Source organism: Fringilla coelebs (genome assembly GCF_963513975.1).
Source record: "Fringilla coelebs genome assembly, chromosome: 2".
Classification (NCBI taxonomy): Eukaryota; Metazoa; Chordata; class Aves; order Passeriformes; family Fringillidae; genus Fringilla; species Fringilla coelebs.
In genome coordinates this window covers 68,893,821-68,917,444 of record NC_140029.1, presented here as the reverse complement: position 1 = coordinate 68,917,444, position 23,624 = coordinate 68,893,821, and the positions used below count along the sequence as shown (strand labels likewise).

The window sequence follows — 23,624 nt, the reverse complement described above, 5'->3', positions numbered from 1 at the left end:
TATCATTTTTACAAACCTCTTATTACCTTGACAGTTGTTTGTACTTAGACTGAAAGGCCAATACCATAGAAGAGTATGATCACAGGGCCAATGGATAAAGACAATGCAATGGGAAAAGGCCAGTGTAGTTTCTGTGAAGGGAGATAATGACACAGACTTCCAGCAGGTTTGTGAGTCAGGAAGTGCATGGACAAGGAAAAACCAGGGAACATACTTGTATTTTCAAAGAGCAGTTGTGCAGCTTTCTTACGAAAAGTTGTCAAACCAAATTTTCATGGAATTGAAGTAAATGGGTAAAAAGAGAGGTTTTGAGAAGTAGATCAGTGTAAGTTAAAGCATAGCACTACCTGTCAAACCTGGAAGTCGAAGTTCATGAAATCTTGAAGTTGATGTCAGCTCTCTGAAATCTTTGACTGAAACTGCAGCAGCAACCAAAAAAAAAAAAAGAAAAAAACACCCCAAAACCAAACCCTAAACAACAGAGATGTAAGGTGTCATCAGGAATAGTACTGAGAGCAAGACAGAAGACAGTTTGCTGCTCTGAGGGAAATCTCAGTATACTCCTATCTTGAGTGCAGAGTTCTGATCTGCAAGGACACAACAATTTAAAAGAATGAATTGAGAAAGATAACTAAAATGATTCAATGGGAGAGGTTGTCAATCTGATAAAGTAGGGACTAAAAGGCCCTTGTCACTGCAGTCTTCTGTTTTCACACAATGTTTTTACAGACAGAAGGCTGTGAGAAGAATACTGCTGTGTAAGGGTGTTCTTTGACTATGTTCATCATTGTCACTCAAACACTGAGATGTGGAAAGTGTCTTCAGCATACACAATCTGGAGTACAAGTCTTCTGGGGAGCAACTGAAGGAGCTGGGGTTGTTTAGTTGGGGAAAAGGAGGCTGTGGGGTTCTTAATTGCTCCTTATAACTTCTGAAAGGAGGTTGTAGTAAAGAGGGGATCACTCTCTTCTTCCAAGTAACAAGTATCAGGAAAAGTGTAAATGGCTTCAAGTTGTGCTGGTGGAGGTTTAGAATATTAGGGAAAATTTCTTCCCTGAAAGGGTGGTCAAGCACTGGAACAGGCTGTCCAGGGAAGTGGTGGTGTGAGCATCCCTAGAGGTATTTAGAAGGCATGTAAATGTGGCACTTGGGGGCATGGTTTAGCGATGGACTCGGCAGTGCTGAGTCAATGGTTGGGCACAGAGATCTTAAAGGTGTTGTTCTTCAACCTTAAATGATTCTACAATTCTGTGTGAAAGATCTGGTCCTGGAAGTTCTGTGGCACTGACATTCCTTATATGTCCTATTGCAAGCAAAATATTTATTTTGCACACATATTTTTAATCTTTCTCAAGTATACAATTTCTGTAAGTAGAGCAACTTGCCTACACCTCCAAGAGGTGGCAAATCCCCTAAAATTTAGCCGCTTAGAGTCGGCAGCTCCATGAGAGATGCAACATTTCTCGTGGGAAAAGCCGAGCCTGCCATCGGGACACAGCCAGGGCTGGCACCGCTTGACCTGTGCGACTGTGGGACCGCATGGCAAAGTGAGCGGGTGCGTGTTGCCCTCTCCCGTAGGCAGAGCGCGGGTTGCCGGCGCTCTCCGGGGCGGTGAGCGCGGTGAGCGGGCGGCGGTGGCGGACGGGCTCCCTCCGCAGGGCCGCGCGCGCACTGCGGAACCGGGACCGGGTGGCACAAGCACGAGTGAAGAGCCACCTCTGAAATGCCGATTCCAAAATCGCGAAGGGTCTCGGTGCAGGCGGGAAACAAGAGAAGCGTGCCTGGGGGACGTCCCGTTATTCAGCGCCGTGTCCCGCTCCTACGGGTATCCGCCGCTCCCGGCGTCCTGATCAGGCGCTGGAAGTGGTGCTGCGGTGACCTGCTCCGTCAGGAAAACGGAGCAAAACGGAGCATCTCGGCGCCCTGGTTACTGTCACAGGCATGCGCTGGGTTTTCAATTTCAAAAGCAGTGTTTAGAGTGTTCAAAAAGTGTTTCAGTTTTCTGCTGCTTTGTAAGTATCCCTGCAGACATCTGCAAGTGTTCCAATGGGAAAGGATGTGTTCCCCCACCCAAGGCTTTATACTCGGTGAGCCCAGATAGCCAGCAATGGGGAAATTGAGGGGAAATTGTTAAACCTGCATCAAAAAGTTATATCTTGACTCCAAGTCCAGGATCCTTCCCAATATAAAATTGTCAGACAAATCTTCCTCTCTTTTATGTCTCTACTTTTTTTCTTTTTTTCCTAGAAGGAGTGGACCAAATATAAGTCACTGAGGAAAAAAATACAAACAAGAGAAGTTTTGGGCGTTGAAAAGTGATTTGTATGTAATAGTTCTGGTTGGGCTGAGGTAGTCTGCATTAGACAATGAGGTAGTTTAGCACTGAATGAAGATAAGGCATGCTCAGTACAGTGTACTAGCAAGTTCTGAAAGCTTGTGAGGACCTCCTGAAAGATTTAAACCACTAGTTACAATGTATTGGCTAACAGTCTGTCGAAGTGTGTTTCTCACACTGGACAAAGCTGTGGGTATATTTCAGCCGATCTGTTAAGGGTGATTTGTGTTTTTTGAATCATAATCTTCTAAACACTTACATGCTGTCCTGATCCGTCAGGAGAAAGTTCCTCTTCCAGAGGGTGGTCAGGCACTGGAACAGGCTCCCCAGGGAAGTGGTCACAGCACCAAGCCTGCCAGAGTTCAAGAAGAGCTTGGACAGTGCTCTCTGGCACATGGTGTGACTATTGGGGATGGTGCTGTGCAGGGCCAGGTGTTGGACTTGATGATCCTCATGGGTTCTTTTCAACTTATTCTATGGTTCTACAATAAATGAAGCCTTTTGGCTGTAGCGGCGAGAAGAAGCCACATTGCTTTTCTGTTTGCATTTTCCTGTAAGGTCACCCCTCAAACTCTTGCACTCGCTGAAGCAAGAGCAAAGGGCTAGATTGAGTTATGCTACGTTTTCTGCTCTTTCTCCGCAGTTAAGCGACTGTATTATTTTTTCACAACAATCCTTTAGTAATTCGTCGTTTTGGGGAAGCGCTCTCCCCAGTCGCCCACAGAGCGCTCATCAGCGGCAGCCGGCCCGGGCCCACCCTCAGCGCCGGCCGGGCCGGGCCGGGCCCGGGTGCTGCCCGCGCGGGCCGGCAGGGGGCGCTGCTGCCCCGCGCTGGCCGCGCTCGCTCCCCTCGGCGGTTCCATTGGAGCAGCCGGAGACGAGTTGGCGCCATTTTGAAGCCGGCAGGGGGACCGGGGCGAGCTGCGGAAGGGGAGGGGGCTGGCGGCGATTGGCTGCGGCGGCGGCGGCGGTGGCGGCAGCGCCTCTCCGAGCCCGGAGCGGCGGCAGCGCGGAGCGGACCCGCCTGCGACCAGCGAGGCGAGGCGGCTGCGGCGGGGTAAGGAGCGCGGCACCTCGGCCGCGGATACCCCCACCCCGTCCCCGCTCCATTTTCCCTTCCCAGGGGCGTGAGGGGCGCCCGCCCGGACCGAGCTCCGCGGCCAGCGCTGGAGGAGGACAGGGAGTAGAGGGGGGAGCGGGAGGGCAGAGCTCCCCCTGGCCCGTGGTGAAGCTCCCCCTTCCCATCCCCCTCGCCCCTCTGCGGGGCTGCTCCCCTCCCCCCTTTTCCGTGGCCGCCGTCAGATACTAAATTTCCCCCCCCCCGCCCCCTCCCGCCCGGCACCCCGGGCGATGGGGTGACCTTGGCTGGGGTGCGCGGGGGCCCGGGAGTCACCCCCTCGCCTCGGTGGCCCGGCGGGCGGTGTCGCGCCCAGCGCTGGTGGCTCCTCGCGGCGCGAAGTGGCGGGGAGGGGGGGTGGGGAGGCTGCTCGCCCGTGGCTATGAGTGAGTGAGTGATCGCGGCTTCCCGGGTGTCCCTTTCCTCCCTGCCCCGGGCGTCCCCTTCCTCCCTGCCTGCCCCGGGCAGCCGGCCTGGTCCCCGCTCCGCGGGGCAGCCGGGGCTCCCGCCGCCCCACGCGCCTGCTGCCCGGGCTGAGCGCGGGGACATCCCCGTCCCCTCCCCGCCCGCTTCGGTCTCTCCGCGCCGCACTTCGCAGCGCTCCTCAGCGGGGAGAGCTGCCGGGGACCGCGGTGTGCTGGGTCCCTACTTGTGTGCGAGCGCGGTTCTTTCATGCTGGCTTAGCTTTTTTTTTTTTTGCCCCCTTCCTTTCCTCCTTTTTCTTTTTCCCTCCCACTTTGCATCAGGCTCTGTTAGAAAGCGCTCGAGAAGGGAGGACGGAGGGGAGCTGTGGGGGGGGGGGGGCGGTTGCCGCCGCCTGGTAGATGGAAAACTATGAATTTTACATCTGAATTGCCAGATGGAGAATGGTTAATTTATAGGTTATGTATTGTTTACGTTGAGAGCCTCCGGTCAGGAATTTAGGTCCGTAACTTCATCCTGCTGCAAATAAATCACTATCTGTTCTTTAAAACAAATCAACAATTAATGACGGTGATCAGTCCTGGAAAATTAAACTGCAGCAGACCAGCTCCCACAGAGCTGGATTTTGTCTTGCAAGCCTTTTTCCGACTTTTATGCTTGCTTGCTGCGCGGTTGCTTTCTGAGAGCTGTGATTATTTAGTTAGGCGTTGTGTTTTCCCATTTAACACAACTGCTGAAGCGTTCTCGTGTTGGTCTTTGTTTTGTGCTAGCCGGGTAGGTGCTTTGGCTGTAATTGATTTCTCTTCGCTGGGGATGGAGTAGAAGGAGCGTTGAAAATTTGAGTGGCTTTATAGTTGAAAATGAGTGTCAAATCACATTTTGGGAAGGGAGTAAGATGACATGCATTCTTTCAGGTTTTACCCTTTCGCACTAGTGGAGTTGTTTAGTTTTTGGGTGGTAGAAATTTTTCCTGGTATGTTTTTTATGTAGTACAGATATGCTAGGTGTTATACTGTGTAAAGTAACTCCTCAAAAAGAAGTGAAAGAGCTGAATGTATGCCATGCTCAGACCACCTGTAAGAAGAGTGACAGTGACAGGCCATCTGGTAAGGTGGTTTAGCAGAGGTGTGTGTATCCTGTTCATCACAGCGTTTGAAATGGTGCACTGCTGGAGAAAGTAGTTTAGTACTTTAGCACTTGCATGACATCTTGTGTCTATGTTTGAAGCAAGGTTGAACTTAATTATTGTAGGGTTGGGGGGGTATGATGTGTCTGAGTGGGGTGTGGTGTTTTGTTTGGGATTTTTTATTATAGATACTATACTGGAGTATTTGCCTATGCGTTTCTTGCATCCTCTTTACTAGTTAGTATACAGACTGGATAAACTATAGTTCAGTTTTTGATGAAACAACAAAATAAATTATAATGGAAAAATCATATGTTTAGCACCTGTATGCAACTTCTTTTTTCTCTTCTAAATAATGAATTTAGACTTTAACATGCTTACCTATGGACTGAAGAGTAAGTCATCTAAGTTGTTATTAAGCTCTAATTAACCATATAAAAGCCGACAGTTATTGCCAGCGTTTGGAAAAGCACAGTAATGAAATATGGGCATAACCTTGGGCATTATCCAGTTTTATCTGTGGAACAGGAGGTTCTGTTACCTCCTGTAAATTGGGAGAGATGCATTTTCTTTTGGGATATGTTGCTCTCTACCAGGCTTTCAGGTTATGCCTTTTTCCTCTCTTCCTTCAGTCACACAATTTATAGCCTTACAGAAGAGTAAGAGGGTGTATGTGTATGTATGGGTATGAGTCTTCTAGTTTAGTAAAAGATTGTCATTTAAAAGTGTTTGGTGTTAATTATTTTTATTTCTTAAAACCTGAATTGGGAGAGGTGACATAGACTACTTGTTGCACAAAGGAGAGTTTTCATGGGAGCAACAAATAAGAAAATGTGAAGCTGAACAGTAAAAGCACACAAAATTGGAGATGGAGGGAAAATGTGATACTGCAGCTCATTATTGTTCTCTATCAGTTTTACTGTAATATCCCTATCCCTTTATATTGCTTGCCCCAAATATTATGCCAAGAAAGAGGAAGGTATTTCTTTCCTACTGCCTTTAGAGAAATTCCTTTTTAGAATCAAAAAGTAGTTCTGATATGTGGAATATTATCTTACCACTTGTCACTATCATTCTTCTTTTAACAGATACCTAAAGTAATGGTGTTTTTATTCTTAGCACAAAATGTCAATACTGTAACCTGAAATAATCTTTGGACAGACTGAGAGAATATTGGAGGCTTTCAGTCAATTCTGAAACTAGGTGGTAAAGGAAATCTGAGGAAACTTTTAAAAGGTGTGCTAGTGTGTGATAGTGCTTGGTGGTGAAGTGTGTTAATTTTCCAGATCTGTAGACCCTCTGGGCGGTCTGAACAGCACTGACAGATCTGGGAAGGAGTCAAGGCTTTTAAAGAATTGTAAAATACATGCTTTGAAAAAGAGAATATTTTCTTTCCCCCAGAGATTGAGCATCTAAAAGTCAAGGTTTTGCATGTATATAAATTACATACCTCTTGCTTTTCCATTGGTAGCCTATTCAATTGAATGTAGTCTTGTAGAAAAGCTGAGGTGTTTTTAAATCTGCTTAGCTCTGTTACTAAGAACAGAACTTAAAATAGTTCTGCAAAGTAAAAATAAGAAAAAATTATGAAAAGTGAAGCATATGAATGAAAATTAACTTTGTTATTTTAGGAAGTTAATGGTTTGTTTCAGAACCTCTTTGGAACATTAAGGATTCACAATAAAAAAAGCTGTTTATGTGAATATTTGCTGTAACAAATCCAACTTGAAAGAATTCAATTAAATACAAGTAATATTTTCATTTCTAAGAATCAAAATGTTAACACCTCCATTATTTTTAAATGTTGTTACTGTCTGTCTCAGTGTATACTGCTTTTCAGCCTTTTCCAAAGTGTGAAGAAGTCCCTGAAGTAGGTTCTGAGGATTAAGACCTCTATTACTTTTTTCCTGTCTGTGGAATTTACTCTTTTGCATCCAAGCACTGGAAAAACATTCTGCTTGTTTAATACTGCCTGATCTTTGGTTCTGTTTTTTCAGCTCACAACAACTTCGGTATTAATATGCTTCAAGAAATAATAATAAAAAAAGTGCCATACCTCATTGGGAACAGATGGGGATGTTTGTACTAATCATCTTGTGTCTGTCACCATTTATACAGGAGTACCGTAACCAGGGATCAGGACCCCATCTGGGGTTTTCTAATTCAGACCCTGTTCTTTAAAGATCAGTTCCAGACAATACTAACTGTGTGTACTTTTTCTCTGACTTAATTGGGAATCCTGGTGAATGTTTCTGCTGCTGAAATGAGATGCTTTGCTTTCATGCTTTTTAATGGACAAAAAAAGACATGAAGTTAACAGTCAAAAATGTTATTGTCTTAATTGGTTCCATTGTAGTCACCTAAACTACAAATTCATAGAACATAGAATGGTCTGGGTTGAAAGTGACCTTGAAGATTATGTAGTTTCAGCTGCCCTGCCATGGACAGGGAACCATCCACTAGACCAGGTTGCTCATGGCCCCATCCAGCCTGTCCTTAAACACTTCCAGGGATGGGCATCCACAAACTCTGTGGGCAGCCTTTTCCATTGTCTCATGACCCTTAGAGTAAAGAACTTTTCCTCAATATCTAACCTAAACCGACTCTCAGTTTGGAGCCAATCCCTCTTGTCCTGTCACTACATGCTCAGTCCATCCATCTTTCTTGTAGGCTCCCTTCTTGTAGGTCACAATTAGGTCAGCCTGAAGTCAGGCTGAACAATCCCAGTTCTCTCAACCTTTCCTCACAGGAGAGGTGGTCCACACCTCTAATCAACTTTGTGGCCCTCCTCTGGATTTGCTGCCTGATGTCCTTCCTGTGCTGGGGACAGGAGTCTGTAGCTCTTTTAAAGAGTATTTGATTCAGCTAAAATGTGATAACTTAGGAGGTGTCTCTTGAGAAGGTGGTTGTCCACAACTTCTGCCAAAGCAGTCTTGTTGTCTCTGAGATCCCAGTATATCCACATTGTAGCTCACTTCAGTGTCAGAAACCTTCATCCTGAAAATCTTAGAAAGAAAGGGAACCAATAGAAAATTACTGAAAGGGAAAAAACAACCAACCAAAAACCTAAGTTACCCACAGTAAGTAGAAACATACTGCTTGTGAGGAAGTCCTGAAAAAAATGAAAATCAAAACTTCATGTATGTAATCTTTGGGCCACCTTGAGTTTGACTGCACACTTCTGTTATTACCGCTTTGTTACTTAGATGTACATTCCAGTGAAGGTAATCAGATTTCTATGAAATCTTTGTCACCACATATGTTTGGTTTTTGTTTTTAACAAAAAATAATCTAATTGTTGTCAGTTATAAGAATTGAGCAAAGGACACTTCATGGAAACTTGTAATTACATTTAGGGATTTTATAAAATTTTTTTCTTTTAGTTTTTCTGCATCTGCCTATGTAAAATTTCAAGGACTTTTCTTGGGGAAAATGTACAAAGATGCTAGGCAGCTTGCCATTAGGTGTGATATTTTCTCTGATAATTTTGTTGATTTTGTTACTTGGCAGCTCAGGATGTAGCGCTATGTGTAGTTCCTGAACACAGAAACAAAGTGTATAGAAGTAACTGTAGCTTTTTGTGTCATTACTTTGTGAAAACTTTTGTGAGGGACTATGTATGTGGACAGTCCAAGGGCCACCCGGTGCTTTTCAGAAGTTTGAGTGAGACAAATTCACTTAATTCGTGGTACAAAATAAAGTCTACATTTGCTTTTCTTCCTCTGAGTATGAACTGATAAGAACAAGGCTATAACTTTTGCTTTCCTGGGTTTTCAAAATGAAAGAAAGAGTAGATAAACCAATGATAAACTCTTCAAAAGAGTTGTGAGGAAGTTTTTCCAAGGGACGACAAACAGGAGATGCATTTTGTCTTCCATTTGCCCAGCTTGCAACATGCAGTTCATTATTCCTTCAGTTACAGAAATGCTTCCAAGAACTGAGAAGATAGATTTTGGTGCATGTACAATTTTTGGGAATGAATATTCTGCACTTTTTTTAAATGACTGGCTGATCTGTACTTTGAGAATGTGAAACACTTGGAAAGTTTTCCCCAAAGTTATAAATGTTGCCTTTAGTAAGTTCTCCATTAGGTTTTCAATACTGCATTTTGTATATACATATAAAGGCATATTTAAAGTAACTTTTTATTTTGTAATGGGCCATTGCCCCCTGAATCTTCTGTGTTACATTCGAAAAAGCTTTAAAACAATATTAAAATAGCAAATTCTTTTTTAAGATGGTAAACAATTTAAATTAATTTTTGTCCTTCTAAGTATATGTTATGATAGTCTTTAGTTATAATATGGGGTATTTTCAAACCGCTGTATTTAGGAATTAGAACGGCATATCAAAGTCAGCACACATATTTTCCAAAAGCTTGAAAATGTAAAATGAATTGACAGGGGACTGTGGGAAGGGAGAAGCATATCTAGTAATTTGAATGATTGAATGTCACTTTGGGATACTGGAATTCATTCCTTCTGTCAGTTTCTTGTGATCCCAGGCAAGTCTGTTTAAACCAAACTTCCCACAAGAGCTTATTAGTAGTGCATTGATTTCCTGGGAGACAGGCTCTGGACCTGGACTACTTCTGCTTGGCTCAACAGATGCTTTAGTTTTAGATGCAGTGCTGGATAAATTGGCATACTTTTAAAAGTTGTGTCCTCAATTCCTCCTCCTAAATTCCTGTATACGCAAAATTGGTTGCTAGTTCCTAAACTTCAGTCTGTATCTTGGGTTAGTAATCTATGAAATGAGACAAATACTTATTTTTATGAAAAATCAGTGAAAGTGTTGCAAAAAAAAGTTAATTTTTATGGCATGCTAACATAGTACAGCCATGAAACCTTACAAAAGCCCAGTAAGAAATTAAGTCTCTTCAGAGTGTGGCTTAAATAGAATGTAATAAGGGACGCACACAACATTATAAGGAGAAAAGTTGAATAGCTTCTTTGCTTTGAATGAAAAAGAAATCCTGTGGTGTGGAAAAAAGTAGTGAAGGATCAGGTATATCAGCTCCTTTGTGTATATTCTCTTTAATATTGTATAAGAAACTTTAATTCTGTTTCTTAACTCTTTATAAATTATTTTACAACTATTTCTGTATTTTCATTCCTTTTTAATTGAACGTAGTAAACAAATTCACTGTATGGATGTGCTCTCAGTCTTTAGGTTGTAACCTTTAGCTTTGTATCTATGATTAATTGATGGAATGCTATTAGTAGCAATGAATTTTTCTCTTTTATCAGCTTTATGTGGGGGTAGAGATGAGAGCTTTTCAGTGGATTCTTGCAAGTGTTTGTTATTGGTAGAAGGGCAGTGTAACCTGCTGTTTGCACACTGTATGCTCTGGAAAGTACTGAGATCTGCTGTGGCTGCATTTCCCTCCTGCCAGCTGCAGCTGATCTTTCTACTCTGATCTCTCTTTAGTGTCTTCTCTGCCTAGTTTGTCCTCAGACCTCTTGGGCTTCCAATCCTTCATTGTACAATGTACTTCCTCTCTCACCTTCTTCAGCTTGTCTTAGGCTTTACAGGATCATAGAATAGAAGAGGTTGGGAGGGACCACTGAAGGTCACCCAGTCCAGCCCCCTGGCTCCAACAGTGTCCCTGAGAGCACATTTCTTGGGACTGTCTTGGTAGCTTTTGAATGTCTCTGGGGAAGGAGACTTTACAACTTGTCTAGGCAGCCTGTTTCAGTGCTCAGTCATCCCTATGGAAAAGGAGTTCTTCTTCATCTTCAGATGGAACTTTGTGCATCAGTTTCTGCCCATTGCCTCTTGTCCTATTGCTCGGCACCACAATGAAGAGCCTGGCTCCATCCTCTTGAGGCCCTCCCTTCAGATGTTTATGTACATTGTTTTGTTTCTATTTTTCCCCTTTTTTCCCTTTTTCCTCCCTTTCTCATTAACTTTGCTTGTTGGTTGAATGCCCTTCCTGTAACCCTTAAACTTTCTAGTCCCTTTGTCTGGTAGAGTCTGTTGGTCTCTCTTAGTAGAAGTGTGTCCAAACCTCAGCTGTTTCTCTGGTAAGCTGAGCTTTTTGTCTTAATTAAGACAGACTGCTCAGACTGAGAATCTGGCTGAGGTGTGAACAAATCCAGCTTTTTGTGCTAAGGAAACAGCAACATCTGGCTGTAAGCAGATAGGTGGATTAGAGATGGATTCAGCTGTCAGCAGGATTTACCAGATATGTTAGTCTGGTTTGGCTATATGAACCTTCTAACTTCAGGGGAATAAGGAGAGAGCAATGAGCAGTTCTTGTGTTTGCATGAAAAGTTCTTGTACCTTTAATAGGTAGAAACTCTCTGAACTGTTGTATCATGATTGTATGCTTACAGTCATAGCGCAAGCAGCTATATTTCTTTATTGATAATTTAAAACTTCCTCCTTTCAGTTGAAAACCTTGTTCTTTCAAAATGAATACGCATTTGTTTCCTATAGGTGTTACTTATGTCCTAGTGGTTGCTATTTATGGAACACAATCCAGTGGGGAGTGTATACAATTTTTCATCATTGTTTTTGGTTTGATTTTTTGTTAATGCTCTCCTGGGTAGGAGAGGTGTTCTTGGGGAGTGGATTACAGGGTACTGTGAGGCAGTGATCCAGTCTGGTAAAATGTGGTCCGTGTCCTTACGGCGCATCAGCACAGGTCTGAGCCTGATGGAAGCACAGCCCAAACAGTGATGCAAACGACGAGTTTGTCTGCCATGGTGCAGCAAATGTGACATAAAACCGTAGAAATTCTCAAGCTGGAAGGAACTCATAAGGGTCGTTAAGTCCAACTCCCTGCTCCACACAGAACTCCCTAAAACTAAATCATATAATTAGGAGTCTTGTCCAGGCATTTCTTGAACTTGTGACTGGGGTGACTGATCAACTGTCAGTGAAGAACCTTTTCCTAAAGTCCGTTATGAACTTCCTCTGATGCAGCTTCATTCCATCTTCTTGTATTCTAATGTGAGTTATGAGCTGCGACTGAAGGATAACTAAATATTAAACAGAAAACAAACCAGGGTTTGTAAATTTACTATCAAGAAAGTTGACATAGCTATACATATGCTTCTGTTTATACAAAAAACAAGACTAAAATGTACTAATGTATGGAAATTTCTGAAAGTGGGATACAAAGAAGATAGAGACTCCTCTCAGTGGTGCCCAGTAATAGATCCAGAGGCAGTGTGCACATACTGGAACACAAGAGGTTCATTCTGAATGTTTTCACCATGATAGTGGTCAGGAACCAGCACAGGTTGCTCTGGGTATTTGCAAGGTAACTATCCTGGGAGACCCTCAAAAGCCATCTGGATGCACTCCTTGGCAAATACGCGACCCTTCTTCAGCAGGAAGATTCAACCAGGTGATCTCCAGAGTTCCAACCTCAGTCATTCTGTGAAAATTCAACCCTATTCAACCCCATAGGGCTAAATAATTGTAAGGGATGAATAATTGTATTAGAAAAAGTTTCAGGAGTCAATATATTATTGGCAGAGAAGTTACATGTTGGTTGAATTTTGAGGTAGGTGTCAAAGGTAAGTTAAGACTTAAAAGAATCTTCAGCTTGTTTTTTAAGTGATCTTACTGATAGATCCATATATGATGGTAGGTGACTAGCTGTTGCTGGTCCTTGGGGTCCTATAATGCATTTAGTTCACCTGGTTGTAATATGTCTTAATCTAATTTGTACTTTGTGATCAGTTATGGGTTCTTTCTCTGTCTTTGGGGACACAGTTCTTTTTTTCAGTCTGTTATTCTGTCATAGTTTTGCAAAAAGCAAAATAAAATGTTTTAGCTGGGAAGAAAAGCTGAACTGATAGAAGCCATCTGGATAGACAACTTCTATTTGTAAAACACCCAGCTGAATGTGGTTTTGGCACTAAGATTGCTATATGCAGTTATATTATAAATGTCTGTTTATAATTCATGTTGATTAGGAGTGGATGCACTGTTGTGTAGAACAACATCCAACTTTGCAGTTGAATACACATGCTTTTTTTAGGTCTTACAATTCAGTCCATCCTACTAGCATTCTTTGTTTATCTTTAGTAATTCTGTATCAAATAATTTGCTGTGGGGTGTAAGTTTTGTATTTTTTTAACATTATATGCAAAGTTAGGAATGGAAGTGTTTCTCATTTAGGTATAGAAGTTCTGACTTCTTACAATAGCAACTTTGTATTGGTTGACCATTGTGAAGTTTTGCATAATGTCATTTTGGTGCTGTGGTAGCATACTAGTATTTTTTAAAATTTCCTTTTAGTTGCTTATTTTATTTATTTTTAGTATTTTATTTTGGTTTATTAATATTCTTAGTGTTGGGGCTTTTTTCCTTGGGGGGGGACATTTGTTTAATATAAATTCTTACTAAAAACCCCCAAAACAAAAAACCAATGAAGTTAAGACTCAGTAAGGCACTTTTAGCCAAATAAATGGTACACTAAAATAATACCAAGTCTTGTTTCCTCCCAAGGGGCAACAGGGAGGTTAAACTTGATTTGTGCCTGATGTCTGTGTGTTGTGGTTGTCTCCTGCTTCCTGTTACGTTCTCCTTATTTTCCTCATGGCTTCCATGCCATTCTTGCATGTTGTTTTTTTCTCTGCTTGTGTGAGTACTACAGCTGTTAATCATTTGAAATTATGTATTGCAAGGTATCTGAGATTTCTATGACTGCTTTTTGAAAATAGTTAATATAAAGAAAAATAGTAGTTCCTGCCTCTTTTCCTCCATTCTTTTCTAGCAGCTGGAGGAAGGAAACAAATAATTCCTGCCTTACTAAATCTTAAAGTAACTTCCCTGGTAAAAGACAGCTGTGTCAATATTATGACCATAAGCCATTACATCCATAAAATTGTGGAATTTTGATACCTAGGCTGCTTGTCAGCTCTTCTCTTCTTTTAGAGTATCAGCCTAAGAACTTCCAGTGTTTCTGGTGATTCTGGAAAAAGAATGTTTTGTGAAGTTCATGGTCTGCTTTTCAAACATACCATAAGAAAACAAGGGGCTAATCTCTGCATATTGATGAAATTGTACTGTGTTCTATTTGGATATTTTGTTCCAGATATTGACAAGAAAGCAATTCTTAAATTTTAATTTAAAAACTAGAAGTCTGTCTCTCGTGATCAGTTTTTCTTCATTGGGCTATTTATCTTCGACCTTTTGTCTTATGTGATTCATTTTCTTTGGGTGGGATCTCCTAGTATTTGTGTGATTTATGGTGATTTCTGCCTCTTTCTACTCGCCCTCCTGGCAGTCTCTTCTTGTCACCTCTGTGCATGTGCTGTCCTCATGTAATAGACTTCATGGGCGCTTCTCCTAGTTTATGCTATCTGGATGATAGGTGCTGGTGGCTGCACATAGTATTCCAAGCTAGTTCTTGCCAGTACCTTAAGATGGGTGTTAGCTGGTGGAGTTTTGGGTTTGTGGGCATTAGTTTGTTTGTTTGTTTGTTTCACAGAATGGGTTAGGTTGGAAGGGACCTGGTCCAACCTCTCTGATCACAAGCAGGGTTGCCCTAGATCACATTGCACAGGATTGTGTCCAGATAGTGCTTGAATATCTTCACTTAAGAGGGGAGGTTCTTGAAGCACCTTGTCCTAGGATTAATGCTGAATAGAAAAATCACCATGAGACTATAACCTAGACATTGACCTCTCTTTAGACCTCTGTTATTTTCCCCTTACAGCTTTTTTTACAGAGTTAGTGTGTATATTCTTGTTTAGATGTTCATAAGCAGTCTTCATATTTGCGAACATTTCTGTTGCTCTAAACTTTCAGTATTTTACCAAATGACAATATTATCCATCTCTGCAACCGTCTATGATTTCCAATTTAATTCTTCCAAAATAAATGATATCTGGTGCAAGGAAAGTGTTGATTGTTTTATCACAGATGAACCAAATAAATTATCTGAGGGTAATATGATAAACCTGGAAGTTACATTTATCCCTGGTTTTGAAATTCTGTCTTCAGTATGCAGATTTTTTCTTAAACTCTCAAAATTTTACTGATATCAAACTAGTACACTTCTAGTCGTAGTTTTATTACCTTTTTTTTTTCTCTGCTTTAGTAATGGGAGTGCTGCATTTATTTCCTTGCAGTGTACCTTAATTTTTAAAGTTAATTTAAATTTTTTTAATTGAAGGTTACTGCACCTTAATTGTTAAATACCTCTAAAAAACTTTGTGGTCCACAGAGGTTCATGAATTCTTGAATGGTGCCCATGTGATTGCTTTGATTTGAAAATGTGGAGTTTGTAGTTGTATACACAGTAACTTCTGATTAAAGATACCTGTTAGCAGTTGTCACAGGAAAGTTTTACCTGTCATTTCTCTGAAAATGGGTGTTCAGTTGATTTTATAGGATATTTCAGTATCCTATGTAGGATGCTTCAGTAACTTCATTTCAGTCATTGCTATACAGCGGTACTTCGTTTTTGATTCTAGCTGCTGAAGTGCAATTTTTTTTGTTAAGCTTATTTACAGTGGATATCTCAGTTTGGCTTCAATTTTATCTTTATTTTTGTACTTCCTGGTCTCTGTGGTAGAACCGTCCTGTTTTGAGGGCTCTAATTACTACTTACAACTTCACTATGTGGTTGTTGGAGTTCACTTAGTAGTATAAAAACGTTTCTTGCGCCCCAGTCATGGGTACAAAAGCTTAAAACTTAATTTTGTTCCTTTGGCATGGACATTGCTTGTGACCCCCCCGTTTGAGTTATGTACATCACCAAATCACTTCTGTTTGGACACTCTGACGACTGGTCATAGTTTGTCTTAAGATTTTGTGTAGTATGCTTGAATAATATGACCACCTAAGCAATTAGAATTTTCCCTAGCACTTGGCTAACTGACAAATGTATTGCAGATGTCTATTTTATTAAAATCATATTTAGTCAGCCTACACTCTTTCTCTGTCAGATTCTTTTACTATTGCCTTCCAGTTTTTATCTCTTTGTAATTTCTTTTCCTGCAGCCATACACAGAAATAAACCATTTTAATTCTTACAGTCCCTTTTACTTAGTCTTGAGTAGAAGTGTGAAAGCAGAGATCTCGCAATAATAAGTCAGTTTTATTTTAACTTAGGTTGTTGAATGGTTTAATGGTGAATTCTTTTATATAGTTTCTGAATTTTTTTTAAAATCTGAGTGTGTTTCAGTGAAAATGTTTCATAAATGGCATAAAAAAGAGGCAGTTTTATTAAAAGACAAATGACAACAGTAACATTGGGAAAATGCTGAAACTTAAAGTTGGGTCTCTTATATTTTGTGGAAGCTGCAAGTGTCTGCAACACCACTGGAGAGAGCTGTGTGCTGAGATAAGTTGGTACTGAATACTTTCTACTAGCTAAATCTTTGGGAGACTTTCTTTAATGAAGTTTGAAAAAAAACTTATCAGTGGTAGTGAGGACTTGCCTGGAATCATTTGCTAACTGATTGCAACTCTGTTTAAGTTGCTTGAGGCCCTTTAGTGTGTGTGTGCTGATTTTGGTATTGTGTGTTAGTCTTTTCTTCTTTGTTCTTTTCTGAATCATCTAAATCCATTCTACATTGTGATGATGTTTCTTCTTGCACAGTTACCACCTGCCCATCTTTTAATTTTCCAAAGTTAATATGTTAATAAAGAAACTTAATGCGCTTTGCTGCATTTTCTGGTGTAAGTTTGAAAAAAGTATTTCCTAATTTAAACAGGTTATTACTTATGTATGACTGTCAGAGGACTGCCATTAATGGCATTCTGTAGTGAAACCCAGTACTTTTTATGTCATTTGTTGGACTGAGAGTTACTTTTACCTTGTAATTTGGGTCTTCGTTCCAGAAGACATTTAATTAGTGGCTTCTGTAAATTCTTCCTGTAGCAGTCCTTACTATGCTGCCTTACAGAAATGGGAAGCTAGCATTTTATTGATGTGGATAATACTAGTATCTTGATTTAATGATAGTTAAGTAAACAGTATAACATGACACATTTCTAAAAGAGAATGGAAAGTATTAGTCTAATCATTATGCCTGAATGAGTATGAAGAATAACCTGGATTTACGTAACCACCTTTGGTCCAACACAAAACTTAAGAAAGCTAAAGTTTTCTATTTTATTCAACAGCAAAACCAATTAATTTCGGCGTGCCAAATTTCAGCTTGGAGTGGCTTTTCATAACCAAGTTATAACTCCCTAGCAGTAGATACATTATGGAAATAGGTTTAGTTTAGTGGCAGTTGGATAATGCAAAGCCACTTCTCACCTTGATCAGTTGTTGTCAATCAGCTGTATGCCAGCAGGAATTTACCAGGATGTAAAGAATTTCTGTAAATGACATAAGTTATGTTATTTGTGTTTTATTAATAATACTAATGAAGCAGAAAGATGCCTGCCTCTTCCACTTCTATAAGTTGCTGAGTAATCTCTTAATGATATCTTGTTGCATCTTTTGTGGAAATTATATCTTGACAAATTTTTTCATACGTCCTGTGTTGTTGAAACAACGTGATCTTCAAGTATTTGTTATGGTTTATATTAATTAATGCAAGGATGCTACCCACTGAGGGTGCAGAAATAAAAAATGCAGAAAATCAATAAAAAGAAATTACAAACTGTGTGTTGAAAAAGGAATAGGGCTTTGGAGTGAAATCTGTAGTGTGATTTATGAGATGGAAAAGTTTTTGCTTCCTTGCAATATCCCATGAGACAATTTAGGAGAATGTTTTTGGGTCTTCTAAACTGTTTTTGGATTGTGGATGGAGTGGCCTCTGACAGTGAGAGGCCACTGGTTATCGTACTTGGTTGTAGAGAAGGTGTTGATGAATATTTGCCAATCCTTTTTTTTTTTTGGCTACGCTTTCTTGTTAGGATGGTATGAACTGTGTATATGTAGTTCTTTACACATTCAAATCTTTTTCCATGTAAACCACTTACTAAACTCACTTGAGCTTCTAATACCTTTGTGAACGTGAAGAAAGTGTTATTCTTACCAGCATATTAAAAAATGTCTTGCAAACGTAGATTTTAAAGTATATATATTAGCCCACATAAATTTGATGTATACTTTCTTAGATTTTATATACATTATTTAAAAATTATCTCAAGAATAGCTATAATTATGTATATTCAGTGGAAGTTCTGAAAAATAATGATGATAGAATTTGCTAAGTTGATCACTGTTTCTGGAGATCTTCTAAGTCCTCATGTTTGGATTCTGGATTTTTAAGAGGAAGGCAGGAGACAGACTTGCGAGGAATATAGGGATGATTTGGTAAAGTTTGCTTCATCACTTGGGTAAGACTTCTACAAAACTATCTGGAGGATGAGGATTTAAACACATGTATAGATCTCTGGAAAGTCACTGTTGACACATGATGTCTTCATGTGTGTTAAGGCACAGTTTGTTTAATGATTAGCACAGTTAATTAAATCACCATAGGCAATGTAAACTGTCAACCAAACAAAATACAATTAAATGGAGTGTGGTTTAAGTCCTCCAGTTAGATCATTGACTTAACATCCTCTAATGATATTTATTGACCTATGAAGTATATTTGCATAGATACTTAATATGCAAGATATCAATCCATGTTTTATTTGCATAATCACAGTCTGTATTTTAAAGTATTGAGCAAGTAGTATATGTGAAGTTAAGCTATTCATAAAGTTATCTACTGTATAGAAAACATTTATGAATGTTTTAGTAATATAATGGTCAGTAGACTTAGCTGGAACTGAGTAGCTGTTGGATGCAACTGATTATGTACAGAACTCATGTGTAGTTTATTTATTTGAGCTTGACCAATTTTGGCAGTGGTGCTTATTACTAATTAACTGTTCAGATTAATTGATTGTTCCCATTTGTGGTCTGGCTGGTAGTCATAATTTTACATTAAATATGATCTTCTGATTTTTGTCACAAGAGGTGAATGTCTTTTTAATCCATCCTGATCTAATGCCGATAAATGTAACTTCTGCTTTTGGGTTTTTTTCCATGCTTTAGTTTTCCTGTTGTCGTTGTACGAAGGGTATGTGTTTTGTCATCTTTCTTTCTTTTGTCTATAGTAGCTTCTTCCACCCTACCTCCCTTATAAGTTAGTTTTTAAATTGTCATGCTCTTTTATACATACTGTTTTTCAATATACTTCTAAAGACTGGCTCTCAGTTCCTGACTTTAGGTCTTTGAGAAATTACAATTGCAGTGGTACTTCTGTGTTGAAACAAGCAGTTCCTGGACATCTTAAGTCCTACTGTATCATCTCCATGTGTACAAAGAGTGGGGTTTGTATCTTAAATGCTCTATTAGCTAAAATTTTATTTATTTTCTTCATCATTTTTGAAGACTTAGCTTACAGGCCTGTTTAACATAACTGAAAAATCTAAAGTTTGCTTGAAACATGATTTTTTTCCTATTTGTTAGGACTGGAATTTGTTGTATATTTGTTCAAGTTTCTTGTGACATCTATCTCCCTTCTTTATCCTCATCTAACAGCAGAAACAGGGCACACGTTAAAGTTTAGTTTATGCGCTGAGATTCTGCGTGGTGCAAAGCATTTCATGGGCTGAATTGTTTTCTTGCCTTAAAAAAGGCATCCATGTGAACATTTTGCTTTTTCATAGGATCATTAAGGTTGGGAAAGACCTCTAAGATCATTGAGTCCAACTGTTAACCCGTAACTACTGTGTTCTCCACTAAACCATGTCTGCAAGTGCTACATACATATACCGTCTGAACACTGCAAGGGATGGTGGTTCTCACAACTTCCCTGGGATGCCTGTTTCAATGCCTGGCCACTTTTCTGGTGATGTCAAATCTAAACCTTCCCTAGTGCCATTTGAGGCCATTTCCTCTTGTGTTGTCATAGATTACCTGGAAGAAAAGACCAATCCCTGCATTACCACACCTTTTTTCAGGTAGTTTTTGAGAGCAGTAGGGTCCCCTCTGAGTCTCCTCTTCTCCAAGCTCAACAACCACAGCTCCCTCAGCCTTTACTTGTAAGACTTGTGCTCTTTCTCTTCTGATGGTGTATATAGAATAATACTGGGTTTTTGAAAACATGGTGGAGAACTTCTAAAATATAATTTGTTAAAAAAAATAATAGAAACTGTCAGCTGAGTCTGTTGAATCTCAAAGATGCTTTAAAAGAATTTCCTTCTTTCAAAATGCTTGTCATCTTAGACTGTTTTCTTTTGCAATACACCGAATCTATAAAAATGAATTTTAAAAGCTTTTTGAAAGTCAGTCATTGAATATCACATCACTGGCTTATGGATTTTCGTTTTCAACATGTTGTACGTATAGCTGGCCTTGGGGCTGTTGTTCTTAGCTGTTACTGTCTTGTTTTTCCATGACAGAAGTTCACTGAAACAGCAGATGTATCTATTGTGAAATCACAGATACTTGAATTTGGTTGGAATCACCAAAACACCTTCCCCCCTGCCCCCAAATAAAACCCTAGATTCTACTAAGTGTTCAACACAGATTATTTTGATAAGACTAGGTATGCACAGTTTTATTGGCAGTCCTGAAGAACAGGAACTTCTAGCAGTGGAATGTAATGAAGTTTTACTTAGGTAATTGAAGTTATAACTGTTGTACAAGTTTGCTTAACATTGAATTTTCTTTTCTTTTTTTTTTTTTGAATGATAGGTTTTGTTTTCTGCTGTTTCTTTTGAATGGTTTTTGTTTCTCTCAATATTAGAAGCTCTATAATTCTTTATCCTTTATGTTCTATTTCTTAGAACCTTTTCAGAATTATTTTTGACCCTATAAGACTAGGTGTATTAATTCTCTAGAAAATGAAGTACTGTTTATTTTTTTCTGTACTTCTTAGAGGGATAAGCTGTGTACATCCCTGTGTGTAGCCTTGGCTGTTTGTTAGGTGCTAACACTGCTGCTCTTTCACTCTTCTTGCTTAATGGAACAGGGAAGGAAATAAGAAAAATCCTCATGGGTCAAGATAAATGCAGGGAGATTGCTTTCATTCTTCACTAACCTTGGTGGCTGCAGGTTTTTCACACTTTTCTTCCTAGTAACAGCTATGCAGCATTTTTTGTCGGTTCTTAAATGCGTTATCACAGAGGCACTGCCAGCATCACTGATGGCTCAACTTTGGCAAGGGATGAGTCCATTTTGGAGCTGTTGGACATATTGGCTGCACAGTTGAACTTGACTGTAATGTATGAGTTTCAGTCTTTGAATTATTTCAAAATGTGCTCCAAATGGGACTACATTATCATGTTCTAATCAAGTTTCCACTGCATTTGATCTGATCTGACAGCTATCCACCTACTGGAAAATGGAGTTTTGTTCCCCCATTCCCTTAGTCCCTGTTCTTTCCCTTGAGTTAGCTTTGATGCTTGTCACATGCTTTTCAAAAACAATTAGCCTTGTTTTTTGAGTTGGTGAGTTTGATTGTTCCAACAAAGCATCTGATGCTTTTACACATTCTCATATTCAGGCGAGCAAGGCTCCCTTCTGCTGTGATGAGCTGTTAAAATGAATTTATGTGTAATATATAACATCATCCCATCTGAAAGGTAGAGTGTAATATCTATGTCATATGGCAAGAAGAGTGAACTTCATTACAATTTCTGTGTAGTTTTGAGAAGTCCTAGACTTGACATGGACTTGTCATGGCAGTGCATTGAAGAAATATAACAGGGATAAAAGTGGCATCATATTTTAGTATTAGAAAAAGTTACTTCAATGAGCTTTGTTTCCTCCCAGCTTAGTCATTGTCAGTTTTTACTACAACTACAAGCACATGGCACTGTTCGCTGCTGGGTGCATGTAGGTGCAGAGAAGATGACAGAAACTGAGTTGACTTTTGTGTATCTGTTGAAGTACATTGCCTGTCATGCCTGTTGAATGAAATCTGATGGTGTTCGTTCTATTCATGTTTTCCCTATTAAAAAAAAAAAAAATTTGTTGTGCTGTATGTGTTCTTTGCAAAAAAAAAATTAAAAGCCAATGCTAACTTTTTGTTTGGTAAAAGATTAGGTGAAGATGAAGCAAAATCTATAACTTTGGTTGTTTTCATGAAATAGGAACTGAAGAATACAAATCCCAATACTTGGGATTCACAGTTCAGAACAGTCATGGCTGCTAGAAGTGGATCATACTTTTAGCTAAATAGGTAAAAATATCAAGACAATGACAAAGAAATTTTTTTCATTTGTTACATTCTTCATTTTTAACTGCCCTGGCACAGTCTTTTTCTAAGATCCTGATTGTTCCCACACATGCCATCTAGATTTTTTCACCGCCTTTTTATTGATTGCTTTTATGTAAGTAAAGATTTCAGTTCAGCTTCCTTCTCTAAAGCAATGAAACTCTGCTTAACTTAGAGTGGATTACATGGTAGTTTTCATTTGCATCAGTTTAAAGGGACTGAGAAACCAAGTAACTGAGTTGTGTTCCTAGTTAGAATTTAGGAAGAAGATACCATTGCTTATCTGCAGTCTTTCACTTGAAAACTTGGCTTTAATGGCGTAGAGGAAAGACTTGTATTTGGTCTGCTCTGTTTCTGTCTCTAATTTCATTCTCTATTTGCTGCTTGCCTGGCAGTATTGGGGAGTTAGAACTGGTGATGTGTAACAATTAACATCACTGGTGTTTAGGCATTTTGCAAAATTGCGTTTTCCAAAAGAGTAAAAATGAACAAAAATTCCACTTCAGATGTCTGAACACCCAAGCTAGCTAGGATGTATTATTACCAAGAGGTGGAAACAGATCATACAGTACAGTAAGATTCTTGGTTGTGTCTTGTTAGTGTGAAGATCAATGCCATTCTGAAATGAGGAGTTTTAGCTTTTTCCTGATGTGTACTTCTTGAAAGCTTTGGTGTGGGACAATCTACCTGGATATCAAAACTGTTGCTGTCACCTACAGTATAGATTACTTAAACCAATGAAAATATTTTTTTCTTTTTTTGTGTTTGTATGGGTTTGTTGGTATATTCCTAGTTGGATTTTGTCTGTCAAATGGGACAGGTATGGTTAAGCATGAACTAGTTAAACAGCATTGTCTTGTTAATTTCTTTCCACAGTTTTAAAACCGTGAAATCATGGCTCATTCAAAGACGAGAGCCAATGATGGAAAAATCACATATCCTCCAGGAGTCAAAGAAATCTCTGATAAAATATCTAAAGAAGAGATGGTGAGAAGGCTAAAGGTTAGTAAAGCAACTAATTGCTTGCAGATTAGAGTTTCTTGTAAAAGATGTTCAATAATCCTATTACTATATTTTATATCTGGAAGGGTTTTTTTCCCCCTTTGGGCTTTACGTTTTCTATGCATAAAAGGAGAAAATTGTTTGCTCTTGTGCCTTCTGTTCTACCACTTTCTTGAAATGGCTTGTTCAAAAACAGTTTAAATGCATTTAAAAATCACAAATAGAAATGAGCTGCCTTAATTTAAAATTGTACTTAAATTTTATTTCAGCTACTATGCTAAGTCAGTACTTTCATTGTTTTCCAGTATTTTCCTCTCTAAAAGAGAGTAATAATTTTGTAAATAATTTGGATACCTCTCAACACATTCTTTTTATGCCTTCATGCTCTTTGGTTTGTTTATAAAAACCTTTTTTCTCATTGTTTTAGCCTGTATCATGATGAAGGTAATTTTTATTATACTTTAGTACATATAT

General features: G+C 39.5%; 1 protein-coding gene across 2 annotated transcripts in view; it reads left to right on the top strand.

Moving 5' to 3' along the window:
* Nucleotides 1–3,302: 3,302 nt before the first annotated feature.
* Nucleotides 3,303–23,624, top strand: part of PDS5B (PDS5 cohesin associated factor B) — a 99,007-nt gene continuing 78,685 nt past the window's right edge. For both annotated transcript variants that reach the window (XM_084201485.1, XM_084201484.1), the window contains exons 1-2: nt 3,303–3,392; nt 23,025–23,150. In XM_084201485.1, the coding sequence (XP_084057611.1) occupies nt 23,043–23,150 (108 nt within the window). In that variant the 5' untranslated portion in view covers nt 3,303–3,392; nt 23,025–23,042. The remainder of the gene's footprint in view (nt 3,393–23,024; nt 23,151–23,624) is intronic.